The sequence below is a fragment of the Brachycentrus maculatus genome, unplaced genomic scaffold, assembly GCF_059751285.1.
Source record: "Brachycentrus maculatus isolate JH-2025_06_01 unplaced genomic scaffold, ASM5975128v1 h1tg000120l, whole genome shotgun sequence".
In the NCBI taxonomy this organism is placed as follows: Eukaryota; Metazoa; Arthropoda; class Insecta; order Trichoptera; family Brachycentridae; genus Brachycentrus; species Brachycentrus maculatus.
Window position 1 is genome coordinate 135,464 of NW_028280873.1, and position 15,772 is coordinate 151,235.

The 15,772-nt window shown below is 29.0% G+C and overlaps 1 protein-coding gene across 2 annotated transcripts; it reads right to left on the reverse strand.

The window, feature by feature from the left end:
* Window positions 1-1,164: 1,164 nt before the first annotated feature.
* LOC148309586 (putative inorganic phosphate cotransporter) lies at window positions 1,165-13,354 on the reverse strand. 2 transcript variants are annotated; one of them, XM_088259870.1, is made up of 12 exons: window positions 12,292-12,373; window positions 11,881-11,984; window positions 11,487-11,614; window positions 10,048-10,227; window positions 9,261-9,399; window positions 6,077-6,297; window positions 4,979-5,128; window positions 3,343-3,475; window positions 3,135-3,259; window positions 2,075-2,194; window positions 1,660-1,792; window positions 1,165-1,317 (listed from the first exon to the last, which is right to left on the reverse strand). In XM_088259870.1, exons 3-12 carry the CDS (start codon window positions 11,538-11,540, stop codon window positions 1,256-1,258), a joined length of 1,317 nt encoding a protein of 438 aa, XP_088115996.1. In that variant the 5' UTR covers window positions 11,541-11,614; window positions 11,881-11,984; window positions 12,292-12,373; the 3' UTR covers window positions 1,165-1,255. The 2 variants fall into 2 exon arrangements, with proteins under 2 accessions (XP_088115996.1, XP_088115995.1); XM_088259869.1 differs by lacking the exons at window positions 11,881-11,984; window positions 12,292-12,373 and adding an exon at window positions 12,946-13,354.
* Between the last annotated feature and the right edge of the window lie 2,418 nt (window positions 13,355-15,772).

The window sequence follows — 15,772 nt, forward strand, 5'->3', positions numbered from 1 at the left end:
ATGATGCGGAATGCATCGAAACACGTGTCACAGTAGATTTTAAGAAATAGTGGTATTTACTAAGTAAAACATCAATTAAAAATGGATAGATTTTACCACAAAGTGACTGCCGAATCAATTAATGAAATAAAAATGTTATTCTATCCATCTTATTAGAATTTAAAATTATGCATTTCACATTTACACGAGTGTGTAGATGTTTTTATGTCTACTGCTTCTACTACGACTATTTCACCATTCCTTTCAAGAGGTAAGCAGAGAGAATAAAACTCCACACTCGTATATACTGACATGATTTCATAGCTTCCTCTGCTCCCATACGATATTTTGGCTCAACAAAGTTCATGCCTAAGTACTTTATACATATTCAACATTTTGAGTGTGTCCAAATATTTATTCACAAATCTGGTTTATCTCCAATTACAGGAGTTATTTTTCATATTATTTTTTGACTTCTAAACAAAGCTTCCTCATATTGCCAATAGATGTCTCTAGTGACATTCTAATGATTCAAGAATAATGTTTTGTAATTGGATCATTCATATAAAAAAAAATATTAATATGTTTTTCAATCTTGGGTAGAATCGGTAAATGTTACACGTGTGTAAAGTCATCACTCAAACCAGCCTATGACGGCCGTAAGCCACGTAAATGGCCAGACTTCCATATTCTTCTTCATCATTGTTGAGATAAAATATTAAAAATAATGTGAACTTTATATTATTTTTTGACATCTCACTTGCAGACAAACATCAAGAATATATTCCGTGCGTGTTTTTCTTATGAAAATAAGAAAAACACGCACGGAATCATATCCGTATCTCTGAATCCAGCACTGTATTTCTAAATAGTTTATATGAACCTCCAAGGCCTACTTTGTTTTTACAAAACTCGTTTTTAAGCAAAATCATTCGCATCTATTCACAATATGTACTCTGTTGTCAGAGATAGTGTATTTTTTCAGTAAAACTAAAGCTATTTATTATCTTATTGGTAAATAAAGTAACAAAGAAGAATATGAATCATTCAAGTTGCTTTAAAAAGTAATATTGTTAGTATTATAAATAGAAAATTGCATTCACAGTAGTTTTTTGGTATAATAACTAAATAAAATCTAAAACATTTCGGTAGGTAAGTTGGTCAAGGTGGAAATAAAAATAAAAGTTTTTTCAACAGACTTTAATTTGGCTTATACATCGTATAATAAAATATCAAAATTTCATTTTCATTTTAAAATAGTGCATTTAGTGAATTTTTAAGCATCTTCATCTTTTTTATTTTCCATCAATGGCTTTGTTGGTGCCGGAACCTCTTTCTCTGTAAAATAAGAAATTTTGAATGAACTAATGAATATATCAAAATAGTTTTATCATTAACTTGTTTAAAAATACACCAAAGAACTTGTGTATATATTTTATTTAGATAATCTCATGAAGCTATAGCCTTTTTTGTGTAAGTATACCTCTCGTCATCTTTGAATTAAGTGCATGATGGCTTCACTTACTAGCAAAGTAATTTAGCATTTTTGGTAACTTGTTAATTTGTGTGCATATTGTAATTGTCTTTTATTCATTTATAATTTTGTTATTATCCACTTAAAAATAACTTTAAATAACATGAAAATTCAATCTTGTATGAGTATAAAAAAAAATAGAATACCCGTATCTATATTATCCTCTTCGGAGTCCCAGTATTGCCTTTCTCCACTTCCAAATATTATAAATACTAAATTACTTATGAAATAGACTCCAGCAGCGATAAAAAATACAATTCTCCAGCGTGTAATATCAGTCTGTAATAAAAAAATAATTACTCTACCAGTTATTTGTTTTCAAATAAAAATATATACATTCCTTTAAGTAAATTCACAATAAACTATTTCGTTGTGGCTATTTTCAGGAATAGCCTGGTTCCTGAAAATAGCCAAGGATTTAGGGGACTAGCCTTGTATGGTTAATTTCAAGTATCGAAATTATTATTCTAATAGTAACAACCTTTTTTAGTTAGAAAATATTTGTAAAACATCACTTTATTCTAAATAATTGTAAATTATATGTAAAATACGCATACTTACCGAATCTCGGAGAATTAGTCCAGCTGTCATAGGTGCAAAATTACCAAAACCGACTGCACAAAAGTTTGTAAAACTAATGAGAATTCCAGCGAAATTCGGAGAGAGATCAATGTGATTCAACTGAAAAATGAGTTAATTTGAATTATACATGACAAATTTCATCTTATATTTTATGTTTCTGCCATTTAAAGATATTGATGTGTTTTTCTCTGGTGGTTTATTTCCCTATTCACAAATCCCGTTAATATTTGACCCAGTGACAAAATTGCCATTTCAAAGAGTCTTAAGATATTAGGGCCGTCCTCTCCCCTAACCCTAATCCAAATGAATTTTTTTAAAGTAATCTACCGTTGAACTAGACTCATGTTTTAAAAATCAAAAGCCTAAACAGATTTTAACTGAATGAGGTTAGGATATAGGGAATAAGGAGCAGCCTAATTTTTTACTGTGTGCAATTTTCGTCATTTGATGAAATATTAACAGAATTTATGCATACGAACTTAAAGTGCTTAATTTAATTTTTATTATAATTTATATTTAAAGCACTAACTTTATAATTATTTTTATACATTTTATAATTGAAATATTACTTTCTTTTAAAATCACCTTAAATATTTTATTAAAACTCAATTATAATGTCTACAGGTTTCAAAGCTAACTGTTTCTTTATCAAGACATTATAATTAAGTTATAATAAAATATTTGAAGTGATTTTCAAACAATATTACATTTTGATTATATAATTTTGATTAATTTATTTTTTGAATAACTGCGTTTAAATTAGTATAAAATTTGTAAATTCTAACCAGAAGATTTATTGGTTCATTTATCTTTTTTTTTCCACATAATATTCAATAACAAAATCCTCTTTTTAATTATAATCTACATCTATTCGATGAAAAAATTTTTACGCCTTTTATTTTGTAAATTATCAAGTTGCATTTATCTGAACTTTAGATTTATATATGTCTTGATTTTTTTTTCATACTGTTTTTATAATACGGAATAAAATAAATACACCAATATTTTTTGTCCGCTGTGGCTGAAAATTATTTCTCACCATAAATCCTAAATTATTTATAGAATCCATCGATATTATGAAAATAATAAATATAATTCCAAGTGTGACTTGTCCCCGTGAAATGAATGTAAGAAGAATCATCCCTAGAGCAGCACCCCATGTACCTGAAATAATCATTAATTATTGGGTTGAATTTGAAGGAAAAAATACGCATTTTTCGTTGAACTGTGATACTTTAAACACTTACCAACAGTATTGGCAATTTTCCTCACAGCAGTTAATGAACAAATGTTTTTGTTGATTGCTTTATCCGCTAGAGCACTTGCAACTATAGTGCAAATAAGTGAACAGCTATAGGGTAGGGCAGTTAATAGGCCACTCTGGAAAATGAAAAATCACCTAGATACATAAAAATAGTTTTAAATTTTTTTAATATCTATTCACTTTTATAAACATATTTGAAAACAGTCAATTAGATAATTACAACTAAGCAATTACTGTCTTACTACAAGCATGTCATAATCATTATAATAGGGGGTTGAATTAATTCTCGCCGTTTTTTGTAGTATTTTGAATTGAAAATATATATTTTTTTAAAAGTAAGAATTTATTCAAAGTATTGCCATTCTTTCTCGACTACTTTGGCCCATCTTTCAGGAAGAAGTCGTATTCCCCTATAAAAGAAAACCTTGTCTTTTGAGGCAATCCAATTTTCAACCCATAACTCGACTTCTCGATAACTTTTGAAAATTTCTCCCGATAATCCATGCTGCATGGACCGAAACAGATGATAATCGGATGGTGCGACGTCAGGGGAGTAGGGCGGGTGTGACAGAACCTTCCAGCCGAAGGAGTTTATCTGTTCTTTTACCACTTTGGCAACATGCGGGCGCGCGTTGTCGTGCAGAATGAGAATCAACTCGTGCCTGGCTGCGTATTCTGGACGTTTTTCTTCAATTGCTGTTTTCAGTTTGATCATTTGCTGCTTGTAAACCTCTGCTGTGACTGTTTGGCCTGCTTTGAGAAGCTCGAAAAAAATTACTCCTTGCTGATCCCACCAAATGCAAAGCATCGTTTTTGAGCCGTGAATGTTGCGTTTTGCAATGCTGGCTTCAGCAGGGAGTGGCCGACCTGGCTGGCAGATGACGAAGAAGATCCACTTCTCATCGCTGGTGATGACGCGATGCAAAAAACCATTTCTGTGATGCCGTTGCAAGAGTGAATCACACATGCAAAATCGCTTTTCCATATCTCTCTCCTTCAGAGCATACGGGACCCAGTTTCCCTGCCGATGAACAAGGCCCATAGCCTTAATTTTGAGGCGGTTTGAGGCGGTTGAAAGTGCCACGGGGGTGTTCGAGGCAGCGGGGGACAGGAAAACAAAAAAACGAAAGGAATCAATTTAAATCACAGAGAAATATTAGATTTTTATAAACGGCGAGAACTAATTCAACCCCCTAATATTAATGATACATATTCTTAAAATTTGTTGTGCAAAATATACATTTTTTTATTTTTAAACTACCTACTGAAAGTTTTCATTTAAAAAGCATCTTCGGAGTGGTATCTGGTATACTTATTTTTTCTCTTCGTTTTTACTCGTGTATTGTATTATGTCACTGATTTTATTGTAAAGAAAGTTACTCATTTAAATAAACAGTTTTTAAAATATGTAGAATCTAGCATTTTAAAAAATATGAATGATTAAGAGAACTCACTATCGAAGCTTTCATACGCTTTTAGGATAGTTCTACAAACATGTGATGATTTGCACAAAACCTGTAAAAAATTACTTAAAACCAATCAACTGAAGAAGATTGCGCAGGTTACTGAAATATTAGGTCCCAAGATATACTTTTCTGGTATAAAAAATAGATACTTACATTTTCGACATTTATACCAAGAGCCATCTTCAAGAAACTCGGAGTCTCTGTAAGCATCAACATGGAACCCCAAACAGCTCCGACATGCGTTATTAAAAGTGCTCCAAGAGGAACAGATGTGAACATTGCCTTCCATGGTGTCTTTTTTGGCTTAATGAAAAACAAAAACAAAAAATTTTGTTATTTAATTAAAATTAAACACTTGAATAATCCACTTTATCGAGTTTTATTTTTATTTACGAATAGTTTCGAAAAGGACAATTGTTTTCATCTTCTGGTACAAATTAAAACAATAATTAATAATTAATTAATAATCAGTTTTAATTTGTACCAGAAGATGAAAACAATTGTCGTTTTCAAAACTAGTCGTAAATAAAAATAAAACTCGATAAAGTAGATTATTCAAGTGTTTCATTTTAATAAAATAATCAACATGTCATTCCACAAAGTTAATGCCGAATCAATAAATAATATAATAAAAAACATTGTAATTAATTGATTATTTTATAAATTCTCGAGGATTTGTTTATGAAATTATATTTTTTATAATATTTATTAGTTGCGTAAGAAAATTCTCCTTGTCTTTTATGCACAAGGATTCAAAACATATTCCGACTAAATATCTTTTGTAAAAATGATAGTAAATATGTGTAGTAAGTAAAAAATGGTAAGGTTGATCTCTAAAAAACAATACAATGAATACAATAGAATTGATACAATGAATTCAATACTTTATATCAATCAAAATTTGTTGCATAGATCATTCATTGGTCGTATTCGTCTTGTCATATTTTTTAAATAAGACACCACTAATTCCGATAGATCTTTAAAATCTTTATTTTTTTAAATGTATTGTCGGGTTGTAGTTCCATGGTGAGTGTCGCGGACTGAGTAAAAGTTTAAGGGATCGAACCCTCTCTATCATAATTTGATACCTTTATTAAATAATGAGCCGATTAACCTCACGAAAATAGTATAAAATTGAAATATTTATGTTTAAAATAAAAACACAATTATTTATCCAAAAAACAAAAAAATATTTAAAATATAAACAGTAAAAAATAACTGCATATTTCACTGCATTAAATTAATAATTACCTTTTCTTTTCCGTTTTGATCAAGAGATGTCTCTATATACCGTCTTTCCTCTGACGAGATAGAAGTATGGGTGGCTGGAGACTCAGCTCCCAAGAGTATCCAAAAGACGGCAACAGTTAGACTTAAAGTCCCTCCGGCGTAAAATATTAATGGCCAACCAAAACCAGTGGCTGCCAACTTTCCCGATGCTAACATCGCAAATATGGTCCCGAATATATACCCTTGAAAGAAAATATACAAATTCCTGATATAGTTAGTTCATTTTCTTATTAACAACAAATGTGAAGGTCCTTACCAAAAAGTTACATTTCCAATATTGCACATAAAATCCTTTAATTACAAATCTGTTTTGTTTACTGTATTCTATCGAAATCTTAATTAAAGTTGCTACAAAACGTGACCAAACATGTCGCTCACTCCTTTCAAGAACGTCATAAATCAAAAAACTTCATTTTTCAGGAGAGCGTTTTTAAAGTTTTAAAATATAATACAATGTATTAAAAATAAATATCAAGCCACTTATTGATCTTTTTACTGTGCAACAGATCTTTTTAGGTAAAACCTGAAGGTTTTTTCGCCATTTGAAAAATATTTAGTATGTTTAAAAAAATAATTAAACAATACCTTTTCTTCAAAATGCAAAAACAACACTTTCTGCCCTATAGCGGGTAAATATTAAGTTAAAAATATGCCACTTTTGCTGGGATATAGTAAATTTTCTGGGCATTCCGAAAACGTGCATAACTGAAAATTGTCGATTTTTTATTTATGACGTTCTTGAAAGGAGTGAGCGATGTGTCAAACCAATATGAAATCATTGAATCGCACCAAAACGTAATAATTTTAAAAGCTAAAATTCTTGATTACTTTAAATCATTTATAATGGAAAAGTAACGTTTTAGTGAGGACCACCACAAATATTGTCTTATTAAAAAAACACATGTTTCATAACATATTTTTAATCTGATTTAAATTCAGAACAGAATCTGATTTACAACATTTTGAGTGTGTCCAAATACTTGTTCACAAAATCTGGATTATCTCCAATTACAGGATTTATTTTCATATTATTTGATATGCATATTAAATTTTAAATGCAGTGCATTATTGCATATTAAATGCCCAGACTTCCATATGCTTCTTCATCTTTAATGAGATGTCAAAAAAATATATATAAGAATCTGATTTAGAGTGGGTTATTAATGAGGATCGAAGGTTAATAAAAAGTAATTATTTTAAGGTTAAAAACTTGCGTTCCCTGTTTTTTTGTTCACCACATTTACCATATTTAAGTGTTTATAAAATTTGTCTCAACTTCAGACGAAGAATCTATTGTTTTGGTTAAGGGCATCATCAATCAAAATTCAATTTAAAATAAAGCTAAGAATCCAACAAGAATGCATAAACTTATTCACCTTAAAAGAAATTCTATATGGACGTTCAATATTGGACAGAATGGTTAACTTTACACAAGTGAATAAAGTGATAACTTGTGTCAGCAAAATGCCTAGGTCCATAAGCCTTGGAATGCATAGATATTCATTATCTTTCGTATAAAAACGATAGATGGCACATCTCAAGTTGAGATACACATAATACTAAATACATTGATTTATCATCAGTAGGGCTAATCCATTGTCTGATATAATAAACAATAAAAATAATTTTTAAATGTTTAAAAAAATACATTAAAGTTCTTCCAAATCAAATATTTCTTTACTGAAGTGAATTGCATTTTCGATCAATTATTTGAATACACAGGAAAGTACGAAACCCGATTTCCTTTAAATAATTACCTTTATAAACATAAATATTTTGAAAAAAGGCTACTTTTCATTGTTATATGTAGAATAAAATAACAACCATGTAACTGTTTCCACATGAATTTTATTTGACCAGCAACCGGGTTTCGTCGTAACCGACATCATCAGACTGGTGATATATAATATATTTACTGATATATATTTACTACATATATTTATTGGTTACTATATTTATACATCGTAGTCATTCAGGAGAAAGTGACCAAGTGCATTTTTTAAAAAAACGTGAATATTGACTGTTTGATATTTTACAAGCTTAATATTATAAAAAAAACATAATAAATAAAACCCTTATCCGTACCCCAATGGTGCATAGGGCACTGCGACATATAACGCAGTGTTATCTTGATCGTTTACACATGAAGGAAAGGGGATCAGCCCTCCGCTTCTGGAACCAGTTCAGGGTAATATTGAATAAATATTACAGTGAAAAATCACAAATATTTATTTGTGATTTAAACTTTATGTATTAATTTTAAATCAAACACAGATTTTTTGAGTCTACTAAGTTGTATTTTATTAACAAAAAACAGATAAAAAAAATTATTGTGACAATTGTTTCGCCTTGTTAGGGCATTATCAAACGAATGTGAAGATCAAATGGACTACGGTCCTTTTGTAGCTATACAATTCTAAGTGACAGTTTAAACACGTGCAGCAGTAATTTATGGGAGACAACAGTAGCTAATGGGGGATGTAGGTATGTACCCTACATAAATTACTGCTGCACGTGTTTAAACTGTCACTTAGAATTGTATAGCTACATAAGGACCGTAGTCCATTTGATCTTCACATTCGTTTGATAATGCCCTAACAAGGCGAAACAATTGTCACAATATAATTTTTTATGTGTTTTTTGTTAATAAAATACAACTTAGTAGACTCAAAAAATCTGTGTTTGATTTAAAATTAATACATAAATTTAAATGGAGTTCTACAAATTAAACGCCAAGTCAATAAATAAAAATAAATAAAAAATGTGATTTAAACTATTACTTAATATTACCCAGAAAAAATCCCCAAGCGATTTTAAACTTGAAAGTAAAATATATTGATTTGTTAAAAATGACCAAATGCACTGATATGTATCTTCTTGCCAAGTGACTTCAATGGCCCTCCAGAATTTTTTACGTTTTGTTAGTTGGTCACTTTCTCCTGTACGACTACGATATATTGGTTACATTATTCTAAGATTACTGGTATATTTTTACAATGAACATAACATTGAATAGTCTTAATTTATTTCAATAGTAGATTTCTGCTGGGTAAATTGAATTACTAATATTTTTTTATTATCTTAAATTTTTTTATTAAAACAAATGGACTATGAGAATAGTCTTTTATTCATTACAATTTTTTACCTGTGTAAACAAAGTTACCGATGCGATTTCTCTCCGATAGTGGCGCCCATTTTCCAATGAGGGTGTGCATAGAGGGTACCATGCATCCTTGGGTTAGTCCATGCATTATCCTGCACGCGCATACTGCCTTCCAGCCCCACTAAAAAACAAAATGTATAGCGTTTCGCACTGTTGTGCAATTGTTGAATTTTTATTATACGTACAGAATGTAATATTAAAAGCAAAAGATATTTCTTGTAAGACACTTTAAAAATATGATTTATAAAGTTTATAAGTAAAATATTATCATTAAACGAACAGAAAGAAATAATGAAAGTAAAAAAGATTTCTTGAGGAAGAAAACATATTTTAAGTTGTATATATAAAGGCACATAGGCAGTATCTATTCTTTGTTTGTAGAAAAGACTGCATTCAACTTTTATGTTTATATAAGTGTAAGCGAACTCCCTCTCTAAACACGAGCAATCTGCTCTCTTAGTGAGGTAGCACGTAAAAAAATAATAATAATAAAAAATAAAAAAAAATAAAAAAATAAAAATATATGTAATAAAATACCTAGGTACCTTTAATTATAAAGCAACACATTGTTTATTTATATATTGTTTATTAACACACACACATACACTCAATGTGTTGTATTTATTATACAACACATTGTGTGTGTGTGTGTGTGTGGGTGTGTGTGTGGGTGAGTGAGTGAGCGTGTTTAAAATCTGACTCTCTTGATTATCTTCTAGAGTCAAAATACTCTTTGTATTTGTAAAACATCAATACCAATTTGACTTACAAATTCAGCCGCTTTAGGCAGGATGAAAGATAAACACCCATTCAATGTTAGCGAAATAGCTATCATAATTTTCCCTCCATAAATATACGCCAACCGACCTCCCGGTATTTGCATCAGCATATAGCCGAAGTAAAACGAACTGAGGATGTAGTCTTGTGTTTGTTTCGGCCAATCGAATACCTGCAATCAATGAAATATAAAATAATGGCAAGTAATGGCAAGACCTGTAGACCACTGATGAATCTCTAAAGTACCTACCTACACCTGAAATGGATAAGTAATATGAGAAATAACATGGAAATGGTAAAATTGATAAGGCTTATTAATAATATGAATAGGGCCTAAAGATCTATCAGATTTAGTGGTGTCTTATGTAGAAAATATGACAAGAAGAATCTTCTAACCCTTATCCGCACCCAGTGGTGCATAGGGCATTGTTATCTTGTAACACATGAAGGCAAGGTGATCAGCCGTCTGCTTCAGGGTAATATTGAATAAATATTGAGTGAAAAAAATCACTTATATTTATTTGATCCCCCCTGGGAATTGAACCCGGGACCTCCAGTACGGTAGCTGAGTGTGCTGACTATTACACTACGGTGACGGACAAGAAGAATAAGACTAATAATGAACTTTGTGACAAATCTTGATTGATATAAGATATTGAATTCATTGTACGTATTGTATTATTTTGTATCCGTTGTATTAATTTTAGGGGTCAAACTAACTCATTTATTATTTACCATTCACAATCATTCTTTTTTAAAAGAATTATAAATTGAATATGCTGTTAATCCTTGTAATTATGCTTTAAACGGCAATGAGAATTTTCAGGGGCGAGTTATAAATATTATTAAAATTCAAAAACATTTTCAGTAAATGAATATCTCGAAAATGATAAAAATAATAAATTTGGTTAATTAACATAGCTTTATTTTCTTGAAATGCTACCTTTTAAGCATCACATATCGGTAGTGTAAAGGCAAAGGGGAATATCTGTCTCACGTCAAATTTTACAGGAGAGCAAAAACAAACTTGTGAAATTAAATAAATCATTTGTATTATGTATTTTTATATGTACATACCTCAATAAAACTAAATAAGCATTGCAACTATAGCTATATTTTATTGCCAGATTATGGAATAAACTATTTTAGACATTTTGTGGATTAAACTTAGAAAATAAAAAAATTGCAGATATACCCCTTTGCCATTACACTACCGATATAATGCAGTTTATTATCTTTCATATTATTTATTGATTCGGCATTAACTTTGTGGAATGACATGATTATTTATTAAAATTAAACACTTGAATAAACCATTTTATCGTATATTCAAGTAATTACGATAAAGTGGTATGTTCAAGTGTTTAATTTTAATAAAATTATTATCTTTCAGTCTATATCGAGCCGTTTAAATTGTTTTCAGTCACTTACTTTAATACTCCCTTTAGTAGAAAGGTCTGTCATCGCTATAACTGCAACACTCATGCTAGTTCTGATAAAATAAGCCACCGTAAAACTGGTGAATATTAGCAGAGCCTGAACATGTCTCACACCCCATCCTGAAAAATATTATAAATCATTTCAGTTTAACGTGAATTCCGTAGAAATAGCATTTTCATGTGTGTAAGGTACAACTATTATATTTATCTGATATCACAACAAAGGTTTATTAACGTCTTTGATTACGACTTATCAAAGGCTGGTTTAATTTATCACTTTACACATTTGAAACATTCACCATTATACCTATGATTGACAACCACACTACTCAAATATCTGAAATTATATTTGTGCCATATCTGTGGTAAAAACAATCAGTAGATACCTTCATGAAACGTATGTTACATCCTCACGAATTATTTTACACTAGGAAAGACTTGAAAATATCACAAAAGGACTTTTTTTTTTAAACTTTTAAACTATTTTGACCTGTTATTTTTTATTCACAATATTTTAAGTGCGTTTATATATATATATATATATATATATATATATATATATATATATATATATATATATATATATATATATATATATATATATATATATTTATTTATATATATATATAAATTTGTATATATTTATATATATATATATATATATATATATATATATATATATATATATATATATATATATATACATTTATATATATATATATATATATATATATATAAATATGTTTATATTCGTATAAGTAGTGACAATATAATTTAATTGTCAATTTATTATTTACTTTTAATCGTCTTGTACAAAATAAATGTGCATTGTAAGGCTTAAACAAGAAGCAATTTCTCCTAACCGACTATGCGCAGACTAATGACATTGGTCAAAGTTTGATTTTTATACAGCTGTTAAAAATTAGAGGGCATATAGTGCTTGTGCACAAGTATGAACGAAAAATAACATTCATACAGTTTCATGCAGTGTACTGAACAAATAATAATAATTATATCAAATATCGTCATATATCGCGGATGTTCTGGCAAGAAACGTTAACTCGAACACATGCAATTTTGACTTCATGATGTATATTATAAAGTTTTCAACGTTCTATAAACTGGAGAAATACATTTAGTAGTTTAAAATGTCATATATTTGTAGTTTCAAAATAAAGTTCAACCTTTAGCTTAATAGCTAGTACTTTATTCAAGCTAAAAGCTTTAAATAACAGGGAATTTAGAGTAAACGTTTTTTGCCAGTATACCCACGACATATAAATTTGACTGTCAATTGATGAAAACAAAAATGCAAAGGAAAAAGGATCAAATAAACAGTTAAAAGAGAGTAACTATTTACTTTCATACAAGTTAATAAAATTTACGAAATTATTTCTCATTCAAACATGATACCACAAAATTTACAATTAAAAATCGTTAAAATTACTCACCTTTTTTGTCAATAACAAAAGCTTCTGATTTTTCAATGACATCCGTCATTTTATTATATCTTTTATGTTTATTTGTATTTTTTAAATTTTAGATTGACTTTTACTTGTCCAAAGCAATGAACGAAACTACTGTCACGAAACAAAATCACATGATACACAATTACTCACATAATAAACCAAGTTATACTAAATATTGTATGAACGGTACGAGCATTATAATTTTATGCTAATCCAACACATATTATTCTCACATTTCTCAATCTTTATAAGAATCAGATGCTAAAATGTTATTAAACGAAGCTTATAAAAGCTACATATATAATAATAAACGAACAGCTTCTCAGTCAAATTTTTCCATTTTTTGACACTAAATAATGACGACTGAACAAGTAGGTATAATAAATTGTACAATATTAAACTGATTCCACAGTGCAGAAGTTATGTATATATACTAACATCTTTATGGACCCAGATTCGAGCACTACATACAGAATCATAAAAAAACAAAAAAAAATTACAAGTATTCCATATTTTGCAAAATTATTATTCGTACCTAGACTCAAAAAAATTATTTAAATGGTTATTAAACGATTTAAATTATTTTTATTACGTGAAACTAGATATCAATATTTATTTTAAATACAGTCTAAAGCGTAATTGTATATATATAAAGCGTAGTTGTATATATTAAAGTTACAATTTTTTTAATGAAATACAATTTCCATACATTTTCACTTACTACAATCTTTGGTTGTAAATTTTAATTTCACTGAGCGTCTCCAAAAAAGGGACTGAGCTCTTGCGCTAGGATATGGATTTTTTTATCATTTTTTTGTTGATGATAGCATCATGTTATACCATACACTTTTTTTTAAATATAACTGGGGAATACATGTTTTTATGGGGTGCGAGGCAATTAGTTTATTTATTTTTCTATTGTATAGTCTGTAAATGTTTATAGTATTCGTACATTCCGTTTCATAAATCTCATATGGTTAAAAAATCTGTTGGGTATTAAACACTTTTGAGGAAATGATTGAAATTCCTAAATAAAGTGCATATTTACAGCAGCATTAATCGTTGCACAGACGCTTCATTAGTTTACTCGTATGTATTTTGCCTGTATCTTTATAAAAATTGTAGTGGAAAATTTTAGTTATCTCATTAGATAACACGTATTGTCACAGCAAAATGATATACAATAAGTAGTTGTGGATGTTATTTAGTCTTGTTTAAACATTTTCTATACATACTCTGTGATCTCACTGTGAGAAGTAAAAAATGGGTTATAATGAGTTACCATGCCAAATTTGGCATTATTTCTAGAAAGAGATAGAAAATTTAGTTCGGAAATGATAGACTGTAAAGTATGCAAAATGTTTTCATTTATTGATTTGGCAGTCACTTTGTGGTAAAACCTATTCATTTTTAATTAAAATTTTACTTAGTAAATATCACTATTTCTTCAGTAAAAATTAGTGGTGTTTACTAAGTAAAATTTTAATTATAAATATGCAAAATGTAATAAAATAACCCTTAATGAAAATATTCATTGAACACCAAAAAATCAGGAACGTAGAAACATAAATTCAAATAAATTATTAACAGCTTTGGCAAAGAAACTATTGGTTTTTTAATGGGACTCTATAATATACTCCCATTATCCATAAATTAATTTAATAATGTAACTTTTTTATCAAAGAGCTATGAATAATTAGAAAATAGAGGTGTGTAGGTGGTGATTTCATCCATTATTGCTAAATCACGATATACAAATAATTAAGCAAAGGAGTATTCTTAAACGTGCCCTCGACACAGGAAAACCCAGTGCGGATAAAGTTTTAAAAATGATTATTTGTAGATATATATTAACTTAAATAATTTAATTACAACATTTTGAGTGTGTCCAAATACTTGTTCACAAAATCTGGATTATCTCCAATTACAGGAGTATTTTCATATTATTTTTTGACATCTCATCAAAGATGAAGAAGAATATGGAAGTCTGGGCATTTACGGGGCTTACGACCGTCATAGGCTGGTTTAAGTGATCACTTTACACACGTGTAACATTCACCAATTCTACCCATTATTGACAACCACACTACTCAAATTCTTGGAAGCTCTATATATATGAACCAATTTAGAAACCTTGTTCTTGAATCACTAGAACTTCACTAAAGACATCTATTGGTGAGATGTAAAATTAAATATTGACATCTATGGTTGTCAATAATGGGTAGAATTGGTGAATGTTACACGTGTGTAAAGTGATCACTTAAACCAGCCTATGACGGTCGTAAGCCCCGTAAATGCCCAGACTTCCATATTCTTCTTCATCTTTGATGAGATGTCAAAAAATAATATAAATAATTTAAATTCACAAAACAAGTATAATTTTTATACCATTTAAATCTCTGAGGGTGTTCGTTTATTTCAAGTCATTGAAGAGGTTTTTACTTAATAGTTTTTTTTTATATATTTCAAATATAAAAATACAAAAATTACATTAATTTTATGCAAAATTTATATCTTATACACATACCATTGAAAGGTTTAAATTAAATAAAAACAGTTTTTCAGATTTTCAAAATGTTTTCTTTTATTTTTCATCTTTGTTATACAGTGGGAATAATATATTAAAATAAATAAGGAATATTTAACATTATGCGTTGAAAATAAATGGCAAATCCTTAAACGAAACCTTATCAGTAATAATACAATGTGAAACTTATTCACTTCGGAGTTTCACTTTTCACTAAATATTGATTTATTAATAAATACCGTTTTCTAGTTACTTTATCGCAAAACCAGCATTCTTAGACTA

Excerpts from the sequence above, each read along its gene's own strand:
- LOC148309586 (XM_088259869.1), bottom strand. The coding sequence starts at position 12,994 with ATGACGGATGTCATTGAAAAATCAGAAGCTTTTGTTATTGACAAAAAA. Across the intron at positions 9,400-10,047 it reads TGCCTAAAGCGGCTGAATTT|TGGGGCTGGAAGGCAGTATG; the intron begins GTAAGTCAAATT and ends TTTGTTTTTTAG. Across the intron at positions 3,260-3,342 it reads GAAAATTGCCAATACTGTTG|GTACATGGGGTGCTGCTCTA; the intron begins GTAAGTGTTTAA and ends TGATTATTTCAG.